Below are 15,632 nucleotides of genomic sequence, written 5' to 3' on the forward strand. Positions count from 1 at the left end.
ATTAAAGAACTCTATTATATAAGTACTATAACTATTCTCATGTTACACAAGAGGAAGACAAGCGAAAGAGAAGTTAAATAAATTAACCAAATTCACAGAGCTAGAAAGTGGAGACAGTAGAATTTAAAATCACACTGTTTAACTCCAAAGCCTATAATCTCACTCACTCCCCAAAACAGCATCCTGTGATATATGATAGTAGGGAAGTGGCCAGGTATTCCCTGCACATGGAAGAAGCACTTAGCCAAGCCTCTTAAACCAACCAAAACTTTTGGGAAGAGGTGACAAATAAGGTGTTTACTTAGTTAGTCAAGATGAAGGGGTAGGAACAAGTAGAAGGGACCACAAATACAGTCAGTAGGAAAAGCACTGTCACTTCCTTCAATAGTAATGATGCACACTAGTCATACTGATCACATTCTATTTATTAATATTTTATCAACAAATAGTTGAAAAATATGAATTATATATTTATAGTGTACAATGTGATATTTTGATATATGTATACATTGTAAAGTGGTTAAATCAAGTTAATTAATATATCCATTGCTTCACATAGTTTTCATATAAGATCTACCTCCTTAGCAATTTTCAAGTATACAACATATTATTATTAAGTATAGTCACAGTGCTGTACAATAGATCCTGTAAAGGTAGCCCCAGAATTTGTTCAGTAAGTGTATGGATTATCTAATTTCAATGAATAAGTAAGATATGTTACAGGTTGATTATGGGCCCCTAAAACATACACTGAAGTTCTAATTCCTAGTACCTCAGAATGTGATGTTATTTGGAAGTAGCGTGTTGCAGGTATAACTAGTTGAGATGAGGATACTGGAATAGGGTGTGAGCCCTTCATCCAATCCACCGGTGTCATTACAAGAAGAGGAAACCCCACGTGAAGACAGGCATGTGATAACAGAGGCAGATATTGGAGTGATGAAGCTGAAAACTATGGGACACCTAGGCCAGTTACCCCCAGAAGCTAGGAAGAGGCAAGGAAGGATTCCACCCAGAATCTCAGAGGGACGAAGGCCCTCCTGACACCCTAATTTCAGAATTCTAGCCTCCGAACAGTGAGGAAATACATTCCTGTTTTAAGAACTTTCTTTGTGATACTTTCTTATGGCAGCCCAAGGGAAGCAATTCAAGGCACTATCATGGAATTCAGGCACTCGCCCAATTTTGAAATTGGAGAACCATTTAGACTCATATTGGATGTTAGCTGATATAAAATTTACATACATCACGAAATGTGTTTACATTCATTCTGTACAGTAACAGATATCATGCTTTTGTACTATTTCAGAAAATTCTTTTCAAAATGACTTGTAAGTTTGACTGACTACCGTACATCTTCCTGAAGACACCACAAAGAGTTATTCAAAATGGAGAGTTGTTCTGATTACGTATCATATCAACACACAAAAAATCACATAAATTTGATATCATATTGCAGACCCAGATGCACAAAAGTTAATTTTTAAAAATACAGAATTTCTATGAAATCCACCAGAGAAGGCACTAATTAACTAAGGGTTGTGTTCTGCTCAAGCTTATCCAACATCATTTAATGATTTCTGCCAAAGGCAAGTAAGTAAACAAGAAGGGGCCAGGTTGTAGAGGATAATGTTTTCTCATGTACCACAAGAAGCAGAAAAAGGAAGAAATCAATGTTTGCTGATGGAAAAGGATAAAACTGCCAGGAAAATAAATGTTATTTTTAGTTTTTTGTTAAGGCCTTGGCATTAAAAGGAAGTTAAAATAAAAGATTAACAATTCCTTAAAAAAGAATTGATTGAATCATTCTTAATAACTGTTTTCTTATTTTTCAGTTCTGGAAATATATTTTATAAGCACTTTCCTTGTGTAGTATAAGTTAACTTTTTCAGATCACAGAAAGATTGTTATTCCTTATTGATTTTGTTTGAAGTATCTTGCAGCTTTTCAGAAAATGGCTGGGATGAACCTAATTTAGAATAAATGTATCATGTTTACAACCAGCAGTTGTATAGATTATTAATTACCACTGATGGCATATTCCTTTGCATAGAAGCGGATAGGCAGTATTTTCTATATTTGTAAGTTAAATTATTAAACTTAAGTCTGAAACCTCCTTTAAAGTCATTTTAATGAGTGTTTCATTAGATTACAGATATGAAAATGCAAGTAAATTAATTGTCTTAATTGGCATCTTTAATGTGATAACCAAAAGTGAAAAGGATAAATTGTGTCCAATAGGACCACAAGTAGATTGCTACAATATTTATTTCATGCTACCTTTTTAAAATAGTAAGGGCGGATGTAACAAATAACTCATACTTTCTGGACTTTTAAAAAAATACACACACACACATACACACACTCTCTCTCTCTCATATTTAAGTTATATACATAATATAGACTCATAAACTGAATCAATTAATTTGATTATCATTTCATGATTTAAAAACTCTCTTCAGGCTATGGTAAAGTTGGTTAATCTGAGGAAAAAACATATTGTGAAATATTTGCCATTTAGTGATCTTCCCACTTAAATAATACATTTCTGAATGATGTCAATAAGAGTCTTCTAATAATAAAAACACAAAATTTAATTTATTGATGTTCATGTAACTGTTCAGAATTTCCACATTAAAGAAACTGCAACTGTTTTCCTTAAAATGATGTATTTATAACTATAAACAATGCAATCAATAGATTCTCAATTCTATGTTGACAGACAGTATTTCTTTCTTTCTGAAATGCCCGAAAATCTTCACATACTTATTTCATATCAACTCTTGTAGTAAAACAATGGTCCTTATCCTTCTACCTACATAGTATTTTTCATTAAAATATATAGATTTCACAAGAAGACATCTAATTTCAAATTTTCAACTAAGTTGTATACCTAATTATTTTGATTCTGAGGTTTGAGATCCATTTTCTGAGCTCCCACATGATCCAATTTTGACCATCAGACAATGGGAGTGGCAAAGTTGTTAGGATCAAACAAATGCTTACTCTGTGTTTATATCATAAATCTCTATCACACAAAATTCCTTGGGCATGAACTTGCAAACTTAAATTGCTTAGATTTAGTTCAAGTAAAAGACATTATTTTAAGAGATGAGAAGAACAAACAAGGAAAATATAGCCTATACTGCTATGCTCTGAATATCTGTGCCCCTCCCCAGAATTCATTCATATTTTGGAATCTTAATCCCCAGTAGGATGGTATTAGTAGATGGGGCCTTTAGGAGGTGATTAGGTCATGAGGGTAGAGACCTCATGAATGGGATGAGTCCCCTTATAAAGGAGACCCCAAAGAGCTTGTGCACCCTTTCTGCCATATAAGATTAGAATAAAAAGGAGAACAAGTATGAGCAAGTCCTCATCATACATGGGCTCTGCAGGTACCTTAATCTTGGATTGCTCAGCCCCTAAGACTGTGAGAAATAAATTTCTATTGTTTATAAGCTACCCAGTTCATGTTATTTTATATAGCAGTCCAGACAGATGTAGAAATATGTTCATGCTAATTCTGTTACATAAAGGTCTTAAGAAATAAAAACAAAATTTCACTAAACGTTTTACCCTGGCTAATGACTTATGACTTTTCTTTACAAGTCTTTAAGAAAAATAAAAGTACAATAGTTCTAAATCACAGTTAAGCAACACAGGTCAGCAGCAAGGAAGAAGATACTAGGGTCACATATATGGATACACTCCTCACTGAGCTTGGGTCCAGAAGATTTGTAGTGTCTTATTCTTTTGGCTTGGAAAAGGAAATGTGGGATAAAATTCTATAAAAAGGTAGTTTATTTTGGGAAATAATCCCAGGGAAACCAAGTAGGGGGTTTAGAACAGTGATACAAAGAATGAAGAAAAACCAATATAAGAAAGTGTGATTCCTTTGGTCATTGCTGAGAGTAACAGGCTCTATTCTACTGTGAATCTCTGAGAAGGCATGTAGAATGTGCCCCAGAACTCCCTGACCAAAGGACAACAAAGGGAGCATGCATCAACTAAAACCTACTTTTAATTAACCAAACAGATGCTTTTCAAACGGTAATTAGTACTTTGCTGCAGAAAGTTTAGTCTTGCTCCAAAATCTAAAGTTCTGTGCTGTGATTCTCTTCTTAGACTTACTGAAGAATCTACACAGCATCTTTATCCAACATCAAAGCAGCTCGATTGTATTGCCTGAGCAGTAAGGCGATTTTCACTCAAAGCTGGACTTGCTGCCGAACACTTTCTTGCTCTGAGCCCTACTTGAAACTGACAGCCTTCAAAATTAACTGATACAATGACTTGGAGTATATGCAGCCCATAGAATCCAAAGGTCTGTCTTATTGTGCATCCCATTCTTAGTGATAGGACTTGTGAAGAGCAACAACTTTTACCACCTTCTGTTACGCACACAGCTTACTATGGCACCCAGACTACTCACTACTTCCTGTTCACAAAGGTAAAAAATGTCATGGTGTAATCAATACAATGGACTGGTACAGATGCTTCTCAACTTGTAATGGGGTTGTCTCCTGACAGCCTCACTGCAACTTGAAAATATTGTGAGTTGAAAATGCACTTAATACATCTAACCTACCGAATGTCATAGTGTAGCCTAGCCTATCTTAAACATGTTTAGAACACTTACATTAGCCCACAGTTAGGCAAAATCATCTGGCTACACAATATACTGTAGATTATCAGTATTACATGGTTGTCTGAGAGGTGAAGCTCGCTGCCACTGTCCTTCATCACAAGAGAGTATTGTACTGCATATCACTAGCCTGGGAAAAAGTCAAAATTCAAAATTCAAAGTAAGATTTCTGCTGAATGCTTATGACTTTTGCACCATTGTAAAGTTGAACAATCATGTTAGGAGACCATCTGTGTAATCGTCTATAGGTTACCAAGACAATCAAGTTCCTTGTGCACTATAATGTTACAGAGAGTGAGTGTTAGCCCTGATCTAAGGCAGAGATGTACATGTGGATTGCTGTCTATCCCACAGAAGAACAAACTTCTAAATTCTCTTTCATGATAAGAATTAAAAAGCATGCATTTGTTAGATTACTAGCTGCATACCAGCTGGTGCCAGGGGTGTGTTGTTGTTCCAGTGAAGATACCACATCTGATCCAGCAGCTGCTTTGGTTTGGTTGTTAACCATAAGCTATCATATATCATAATCCGCCTGACTTTTTAGTTATTTTACATGTGAAGTGAACAGGTGCATGATGGAGACTATGACTCCTTCACTGTTAAATCTTTGATGGTAGCATATAATCTCTGAAGTTTCTCCTGGGAAGGAGTGTTACTGATGATTTCATACATTGGTTTGGGAAGAATAGTTTTATAGGATTCCACTAGGTCTTTTCTACTAAAATGATTCTGACTTATTCCAAGGGTCATATAACCAGTGTGAGTATCCTGCTTGTTGCTAAGTATGTTGGTCCTGATTATGTACTTGGGAGTCTGGGGAAATAACCATAGATCAATTCATTTACCTAGGCTAGGACTCCATTTAGCTCTGTCTTCCTCAAACCCCCATTCTAACTCTATTAGCATTACAAGACTACTGATGTCAGTGCTAGTTCAGGCTCTGTACCTTTCAGAGCCCTCAAAAGGCTTTGCTAGTTCACTTTTTCCAGTGTAAATTGCTATGTAAAATGGCCATAAGTCCTTTTAAGGAAGGATTGAGACAGCATTTTTTTGTGTAACTTACAGTGATATCGCTAGGTCTTTCTTTAAGAAAACCTGGTTTCCCTTTCAACCAGTAAGAGTTGGCTCCATGAACTAGTTTAAATTTGGAAACTGGATGAATGATTGTGATCTTCTATTATAGCGGAAAATGTCTACTTCCTCAAGGTGTCATTTTAGTCTTTTCAGATACATCAAGTACTACTCTAGTCAGCTATCCTTGTGTCATAAACCCTTGTTGATAAAGAATTCTGGTTGCTATTCTGACCTTGTTGCTCTTTACACTATCGATATCAATATTGAGTCTGCTGGTAAAGTGTTACTACTACTAAACTTCTGCCATTTCTGAAAATGGCAGAATCAGACCATTGAGTTTAGAGATCCTTGTACTATGGTAGCATCTCCTACTACACCCTGGGCTACAGAGGACAGTCACCCTGAGCTTTTCATAGATGCCAGTGTCCATCTGACTACTGCATTTTTCACAGTGAATGCCTTGGAAATTCTCTAAAAACAAGCCTTATATAATAAATATGTGCTAACATTCCCACCTACCTGAGTCTTCTAAGTTTTAATATTCTGTGAAGGTAGCTCCTGTATCTCTAGCTCACTTACCACAAGTCCTCATGATGTTTAAATTTCAAAGAACTAACAGCATATTAGGACTAACTCCAGGTATTCTTACTCATAATTAACCCAAGTCATGGAAGAGTACTTTATCCTTAAATTCTTCCTAGCCCAGTATCATCACACTCTAGACCCACATTACCGCTACCTCAAAGTCCAGTGGCCAAATCCAGGCATAGAGAAGAGACAAATTTCAATGCGACAGGAAAGAATATCCACCACTTTACTGAGTTAAATGTAAGTATATAGTGATAACAGTAAGAGCTTATAATTATTAAGTTTGTAAATTATTATTTGGTATCAATGACTCAATCACAAATACGATTATCATTTACTAAGCATTTATGTTATGCTAGGCACTCTGTCAAATGATCTACATGTATTGTCTCATTAATTACACTGACTAATTTTTTTGGAGATAGTATCTAGAATGAATGAGATGTTTTAGATTGTTCATAAAATTAAACAAAAGATGAATTCAGAGAAAATAATAGGTAAATCTTCTGATGAACAAAAATAACTTTTCCTGAGAATTTTAATAAAATTTCTAAAAATATTTGGTTGATGCTGATACATTGAGAGTAAAAAGTATTAGCAATTTAGGAGTATGTTAAAGTGTTGACCCCAAAAAGCCTTTCTTATTCTATATAAAAATAAATGGAAACAAAACTATTTGAAGACTATAAGGAAGACTTTAAGTGTTTCATCCTAAACAAGTTATGCAAAATACATTTACTCATGTAACCATGTACTTAATAAAGATGTATATCAACTGCAGATGGGACTAGGTATATGAGGCAGGGGCAGGGATTGTGAAAGCAGCCATTGATATGGCAATCTTTTTTTATTTTTTTTATTTTTTTGAGACAGGCTTTTGCTCTTTCGCCCAGTCAAGATTAGGGCTCAGTGAAGCCTAGACTTCCCCAGGCTCAAGCAATCCTCCCACCTCAGCATCCTGAGTAGCTGGAACTACAGGCAAATGTCACCAAACCTGGCTAATTTTTTTTTTATTTCTTTGTAAAGATGAGGTTTTGCCATGTTGCCCAGGCTGATCTCGAACTCCTGAGCTCAAGCAATCTGCCTATCTCGGCCTCCCAAGGTCCTGGGATTACATGAGTGAGCCACCACACCCAGCTGATGTGAAATTTTTTTAAAAAACAAATATTTGGATGCTTATCCTAAACACTTTCCACATCTTATCCAAAGATTATTTGAAAAAATATTAGTTGGCCGGGCGCAGTGGCTCAAGCCTGTAATCCCAGCACTTTGGGAGGCCAAGAAGGGTGGATCGCGAGGTCAGGAGATCGAGACCATCCTGGCTAACACGGCGAAACCCCGTCTCTACTAAACTATACAAAAAACTAGCCAGGCGAGGTGGCGGGCGCCTGTAGTCCCAGCTACTTGGGAGGCTGAGGCAGGAGAATGGCGTAAACCCGGGAGGCGGAGCTTGCAGTGAGCTGAGATCCGGCCACTGCACTCCAGCCTGGGCGACAGAGCGAGACTCCGTCTCAAAAAAAAAAAAAAAAAAAAAAGAAAAAATATTAGTTATTTTAGTTGGAAACTCTCTAACATGATGTAGCAGACAGATTCAGTCTAGATATGTTTATCACAGATGAAAAAAAGCAAATTATATTAATTTTATAAAACACAGAAAAGAATTGATATAATATTTGATTATAGCAGAACCGAAACCTGCCCACATTAATTGGAGATAAATCCAAAAATCTAGTATGCTTCTTATTCAAGTGCATGCATTCTCATTTTGTAAAAAAAATTAATAGATTAAATTAGAAAAAAAGTAGAGGAATATGAATCAAGATATATAAAATATCTGCAAAGAACAATACACATAGCACTATTGGTTTCGAACTGAAGAACTGGCTACTAACATTTGCTAAGATTTTTATCATGATAAGATTACCATTTGAGGATCTGCAAAGAAGATTAACAAGGACAAAAGCATCAATAACTCTGCAACTGCCTTGGTAGTTAAAAATGCATTTATACAACAATCAAATGACTGAATACAATTCTACTACAAAATTGAAAAATGGCCCAGCCTAATTTTTTTATGCAAAAAACAAATGCTCACTAAGGTTAAGGTATAATAAACTAGTAGACAGTTTTAATGCTTCCTAGTGTTTTGGATTTACATAATTATTTTTAAAGAGTGGCTTTCAAAAATATTTTAGTGATGAAAAGTATTATTCAAATGAAATCCTACCCAGAAAGTCAGCATATAAAAAGAAGAAAAGCAGGGCTGCTTTGATTGATGCACATTTTTTTCTTTGTTTTGTTTTGAAAGGAGAAGGTCAGTATCTTCCAACCTTGCAAACAGGCATACCTATGTTTGTTATTAAAAGAAATTCAAAGACGCACACATTATACTGGTTACAATTAAACTGTATTGTTATTTGAGAAGTCTGAAATATTAAAAGTTCAAATGTTCAGTATTCCTACTGAGAACTTCCTTTTAAAAGCCGGTCATGCTTTCTACATATGACCTCATTGCAAGAATAATGCAATGTAACTAAAATCTCAACATTTATTTGGGTGGAGAACATGAAAATCATATTTTCTAATTCATAGGGTAGATAAAAAGTGTTTGAGGTCAACGGAGGAAATATTTTAAAACAACTATAAAGGAATGACCTGCTTGTTTATATATCAAAAGAGATTATAGGCCAGGCGCAGTAGCTCACAACTGTAATCCTAGCACTTTGGGAGGCTGAGGCGTGGATCACCTGAGATCAGGAGTTTTGAGACCAACCTGGCCAACATGGGGAAACCCCGTGTCTATTAAAAACACAAAAATTAGCCAGGGGTAGTGGTGTGTGCCTGTAATCCCAACTACTCAGTACACTGAGACAGGAGAACCGCTTGAACCCGAGAGGCGGAGGTTGCAGTTAGCCGAGATTGTGCCACTGCACTCCAGCCTGAGCGACAGAGTGAGCCGCTGTCTAAATACACACACACACACACACACACACACACACACACGTATATATGTATATATTTTATTAATTATATTAATTTTATTATATAAATTATATCTATTTTATCATGTAGTATACATAAAATTATATATTATATAATATATTAAATATTATGTTATATTTTATATATTATATAATATGCATTGAATATTATGTTATATTTTATATATTATTTAATATATTATATATTAAATAATATATTTTATATATAACATATATTTATATATTATTTATATTTTTTACATATATAGTAAAGCTGTAGAAGGTAAAATGGAATGGAATTGGTACAGAAAAGTGTAACAGAAAGGTGTAGACTAATTTAATTTTGTTAATGCTAAAAAGAGCATTTTGAAGCTGTCCAGTGGAATATTGACCATCCTATTTGTATAAGGGCAAGAGGGAAAAAGAGAGAAGAAGGAGACAGAGAGCACACTAAACTAACATTTCATACTAAGGACAAAATGATTTCCTGATGATTAAATTGTCAAATACATAAACGACTATAAGCTGTCAGAAAAACAAATCTTAAATGGATATAAGGAGATCTTGCTAAAGTAGCTACAAAACTCATAAGCCAAAATGATTCCTCTTTTCAAAACAAAAACCTGAGCACAAAAGTATCATAAACAATCTTAAAACACAAGTAACACCCTGGGAGGTGCAATTGGCAACATGTTTATCAGCAATTAAATTTATTTATGTAGTATATTTGTCTTCACAAGTCTACAAGAAAGAGAAAACTAGCAAGAAAAGAGAAGATAACAGCAACCAGTAAACAGAGATGTACAAATGACTGATAAACATGTGGGAAAATGTTCAAATTGGCTAGTGATTTAAAATGCAAATTTAAATTGCAATTAAGTGTGATTTACTTTCTTGCATCAAATTGACAAAAAAAAAAAAAAAAAAAAAAAAAAAAACACTCCCATTGAGAAAGCAAGTAAGGGTCCCTTTCAACTTTGGTTAAATAATTCCATTTTGAGGAGGGAATCTAAGATACAGCAATGCTACCATACATTTCACAAAGATGTACATACAGGCAACACAAACGTATACCCTACAAGTATTCATTGGATTGTTTATAACAGTGACCATCTGTAAGTAATTCCATGATGAACAACACAGCAGCAATTATACACATTTGAGAGTACTCACAGCAAAATTCAGTGCACCCATACAAAGAACTATTCAGCCTGAGCAAAGACAGTGACCCAAGTCACTGGTTCAAATTTTAGCGTACATCAGATTCACTTGGGGAGGGCTTGCTAAAACATGAATTGCTGGCCCCAAAGCAGGGATTTCTAATGTGAAGGGATCTGGAATTTTCATTTTTAATCAATTATCTCCAGAAACCACACATTAAGAACTACCAGGCTAGACCCATACTTGGTGTTTTGGACACATGGCCAAGTGAAAAATTCTAGTCATATGATAATACTTTTCATTATCTTATTTATTAAAAATTGAAAATGGAACATGAACATAAGTAATTATTTTTAAGGAAATGCATTGAACAAGAACTGAAAGGTGATATGCTAAACTATTACTTCTGGGAAGCAGGTCAGGTGGGAAGAAGAGAAACATTTATGTTAAATATCCTACTGTTTAAGTCATTTACAAGAAGACTATATTTATAATGTATTTCAATTATTGATGTGATAATTTTGAGAAAGGAGAAAGGAAGGGAAAGGAGGGGAGGGGAGGGCAGGGCAGGCAAGGGAAGGGAAGGGAAGGGAAGGAAAAGGATGCAGAGAGGGGAAGAAAGGGTAGCTGAATTCTGAAGCTGCAGACATCTAGAGTTTGTACTAGATTATTAGATTTACTGTTAAACTCTTTCTTTCTTTCTTACTTCTTCATGTATCTTCATAATAAACCCTCATTAAACGAGGTAGTCTGAACATAGTTCTATTCCTTGCAAGCTAAAAAGGCTAATTAACAGAGATGTATAGGCTGTGCAGAGCAATAACACACAAAAAAAATACTGAAATGGATTTAAATGCATCTAATTTAAAGCAGGATATAGGAATGCTAAAACCATTTTTAAAACCTACTTATTTTCATACCTACATATCCAAATATAGATCTTAGAGTTGATGCTCCTAAATTACTGAAAAATAATAAAGCTAACATATGTTTCCATTACATGCTGACACAATGCTTATGTACCAAGAAAGTATAGTTGTATTTGTATGTATGTGTGTGTGTGTGTGTGTATATGTATATGTGTATATATACACACACAGAATATATGTGTGTATATATATCCATAATATAAATTTAACTCTGGAAAGGATTCTATGATACAAGATAGTTATTATCATCCCCGAAATATAAAAAAGAAAACTGAGGCAAAGAAAGCTGGGAGATTACGGAACTTTTCCAAGGTCACACTGTTAGTCCTGGTGGAGCCAGAGTTACATCCACACAGTCTGGTTCCAGCATCATGCTCTCAAGTATTGCATCGTACTGACCTCTCCTTCACTTGTTTTATTTTCTCTGGATACATCAATACCTTCAGGCCACTACCTATCACGAAACAACATACCATAAAAAACTAAAGAGGCTAGAAAAAATGCTCTGTACAATACTTTTGGAAATAAACAATCTTTATGACTCTTACTGCTACAAGAATAGGTAGCAGATTAAGAAATCTGCTGATGAGTGAATGAGGAACCTCTCTCTTTCACTGCATTTCCAACTATCATACTCAGATTAGACAAGCAAGAAAGTCATTCCAGCTTTCCGATATCAGCCAACAAAAATCATCCTCAGAACCAGCTGCCAACAGCATGCCCTTTAGACTTTGGCCGGAATGCCAAGCCCCAGCTGTTCTGTCAGCCTTCCTTATACAGTTTGTTGACAATGAAGAGGCCCAGTTAATTTTTCGACTGGCAATATAAGCTGAAACTGATTCACCTGCAAACACCTTAATTAATTCTAGGAATAAAAAAGTACTGATACCAAAACAATACATTTTTCTTAGGATCAAAACACATTGAAATGCTTCCAAAAAATGGAACTGCTTAGGGGGAAAAAAAAAAAATGAATGATCTACTTCTTTGTTTCAGAACTTAATCTGGTTTGTCTTGAGGTCAAAGATTGTACTCCTGATTGTGAATGATAAAAGGGGAAAATGTATGGAGAAAATGGGAAATTTCCAATATTAAAGGGACAGGAGGATGGAGAGAGAGGCAGCAGAGCAACACCTAGGGTGTGTTAGAAACAGAGATAAGAAGTTGTTTTTTTAAATATAATTTGGAGTTCAGAAGGTGTAAATTTAGTACACTCAGTGAGGGACCAATGGGAGCCTCAATGAATCTTCTATTGCCATAAATCGCTTCTCATAAAGCTGTTCACGGCTTCTTTTAAATATGCTTGGACCCTCCTGTTTAGATCCCAACTTTTGACTCTGAAATTTCTATTCCATGTCTACAAAACAAAACATATAATCAAATTATAACAACACCTTATTTTCTTTGAGTTAATATTATCTTGAGTTAAGTCTATCATTGTTTAAATTTTTGGTAGCATTATTTTAACTGGACATTGTTTTCTGTATAAATTTTAAAATGAAAATGCTTCACATATCCATTTCCTTGTTTCAAATTTGAACAATTATCAGTCATCAGTCTGTCCTTGTATGTTGTCTTTTGGAATCATGTTTTTTCTATCAAGCGTAATTATCCTGGCTCAAATTGTGTTTATCTAAATTTCATTAAGACAATTGTATTCTTTAATCCATTTTCATTTAATAGCAAATGTTGTAATTTGAAATTTTAGTTATCATGAGTTTTCCTTTTTTAACATTTTTAATAATTATTCTTTCTAGACTACTTTTGATCTTTTTCATTTCACCAACAGCATGAGTTTTATTAAGCATATTTTACCATTTCTGTTTTAGCCATGGTCTTATCTATTTAATGCTTCATTCTGTGATGCTTTATATGCCTATTTTTAACATTTCAGAGTCAAAATGGTAAATACAAAGATCCTTGAGTTAAGAATCTGTCAGTAAGAGTCAAGAATGGCAGAAGTTAAAAACAGGGTTAAAATGGTGAGCTCATAAAATTTCCACATTACTCTTCACTTTTCCCTCTGTAGCTTTGTTAGCTGGATTTTTTTTTTCCTGTAACACAAATACTTAAAACAATGTAACTTTGTCTTCTAAATGAGACTACTTTTCCTACCATAGTGCTTGTGTTGATTACAAACGTGAATTTTGAGTTAGTAAGGTTATTGACAATAAGAATGATCAATACTTGAGTAAAATATCCTCAATATTCTGCATCTAAATTATATGCCTGCATCATATATGTGTGTGTGTGTGTGTATATATATATCCTATCCTAAACGTATTATCTTCTATCTAACTATTTTGTTCTTACAAATCTTTTGTTCTCTCTCTCTTTTTTTTTTTTTTTTTTTTTTTTTGATTGTTGTTTGAGACAGTGTTTCTCTCTGTTGCCCAGACAAGAGTGTGGTGGTACTGTCATGACAACCTACAGCCTTGACCTCCTGGGCTTAAGTGATCCTTCCACGTCAGCCTCTAGAGTAGCTGAGACTACGGGTGTGCACCACCAGGTCCAGCTAATTTTTTTTTTTTTTTTTTTTTTTTTTTTTTTATAGAGATACATTCTCCCTATGTTGCCCAGGCTGGTCACCAGCTTCTGGCCTCAAGTGATCCTCTTGCCTCAGCCTCACAAAGTGCTGAGGTTGTAAGCATGAGCCACCACGCCTGAGCTTTGCCTTTAGATATTGTTGTAATTATAGTGCCCTTTAAAAGTCTCCATTTTTATTGCTTCTATAAAAGTAGCTTAAGAAAGGTGTAGCTGATGATTCTGAAGGCCTGAGTGCATCCAGTATCTGCAACTGTTTGTTTTTCAAGGTTTTCTATGAATAAAATGACTAGGAGTAAGAAAAGTACATGTGACCTCATGCTTCACATTCTTCAGAACAAATACCTCTTGGTTGCAATTATGTCATCATGAAATCATGTTCCACGTTTTAAAATAAACTCATTGCCATATGAATTGTTATCCTACTGAGATATTTTTGTAGTTGTCTGTTTAACAGCTTCCTTAGAAGTGTCTTCTACATTTCCCATAATACCAAAACAAAAATTTCTTTTTTCATCTTATACACAAAAATAGCTCAAGTTTGAATGTTCTGAAATCTACACTCTTGTCCTGCATTGCACATATACTTGCACTTGAGTTACAAACACACACTCCCACACACACAGTTTTAGCTAAATATTCTAAAATATACACTTTTTGATTTCCAAGAAAAGTCAGAGAGTGTTTTCTCCAGTGTCACAGTTCGGGACTCACCTGTGGACGTGGATGTCCTGTGACTAGACAAGTCAATTCTAGGGTTTCTCCTTCACGGATAGTGTAGACCCTTTCAGAGTAGCGCTCCTCTTCAATGTTACAGGCCAAGCCTGAGTGCACAATACGAACCGTGGGAGGAGCTGTCAAGTCAGGAAGAAGAGAGACAAGATACATGAAAAGGTAAGTAAGTGATCTGCTCATGAACCATCTTGACTATAAAAGCAATTCTTATTAGACTTCACCATAGTCAGATTAGTCAGATTTATCAGTCTTAACACCTCCCCAAGGCATTAAAGATTTTACTGGAAGAAATTTTCAAATATATCTAACAGTGACCAACACATTTCCAGGGGAACAAGGTGGTGGAAGAACACTGGTGCCTCAGGAAATCACCATCAATACAAGACAACATGATAAAACTTGATTGTTAAAATGTGAGAAGGTCCCTTCCTTTCTGAGTTCAATCAAACTTTAATATAATAAGGAATATTGCACCAAAAATATGTAGTGCAAAAGAAAGAAGACAATTGGAAGAGAAAAGGGAATTTGAATTGAAGACATTGACATTTGTCTATTAATTATTTAAGCCATGTAGCGCGCAAGTTAAGAAGCTCACGAATAAGATGATTTGGTTTTCAGGAAGTGAAAACCAACTTAATTTACCATACTTATAGACATCTGTATTGATGTAAACAAAGTATGATTCTTGATTAAGCCATGGAAGAAGACAATATACCATTGTTGCCTGAGTCTAAAATTCTGATTCAAAAGAAATTTCATTAGCATAAAGCTGCCCAAATTTCTTTCTTTTTTTTTTTTTTTTTGTGAAGGAGTCTCGCTCTGTCGCCCAGGCTGGAGTGCAGTGGCCGGATCTCAGCTCACTGCAAGCTCCGCCTCCCAGGTTTACGCCATTCATCTGCCTCAGCCTCCCGAGTGGCTGGGACTACAGGCGCCCGCCACCTCGCCCGCCACCTCGCCCGGCTAGATTTT

General features: G+C 35.2%; 1 protein-coding gene across 2 annotated transcripts in view; it reads right to left on the reverse strand.

Moving 5' to 3' along the window:
- Positions 1 to 15,632, reverse strand: part of MDGA2 (MAM domain containing glycosylphosphatidylinositol anchor 2) — an 854,319-nt gene that overhangs the window by 464,372 nt on the left and 374,315 nt on the right. For both annotated transcript variants that reach the window (XM_010375832.2, XM_010375833.2), the window contains exon 2: positions 14,643 to 14,782. In XM_010375832.2, the coding sequence (XP_010374134.1) occupies positions 14,643 to 14,782 (140 nt within the window). The remainder of the gene's footprint in view (positions 1 to 14,642; positions 14,783 to 15,632) is intronic.

The sequence above is a fragment of the Rhinopithecus roxellana genome, chromosome 5 (genome assembly GCF_007565055.1).
Source record: "Rhinopithecus roxellana isolate Shanxi Qingling chromosome 5, ASM756505v1, whole genome shotgun sequence".
In the NCBI taxonomy this organism is placed as follows: domain Eukaryota; kingdom Metazoa; phylum Chordata; class Mammalia; order Primates; family Cercopithecidae; genus Rhinopithecus; species Rhinopithecus roxellana.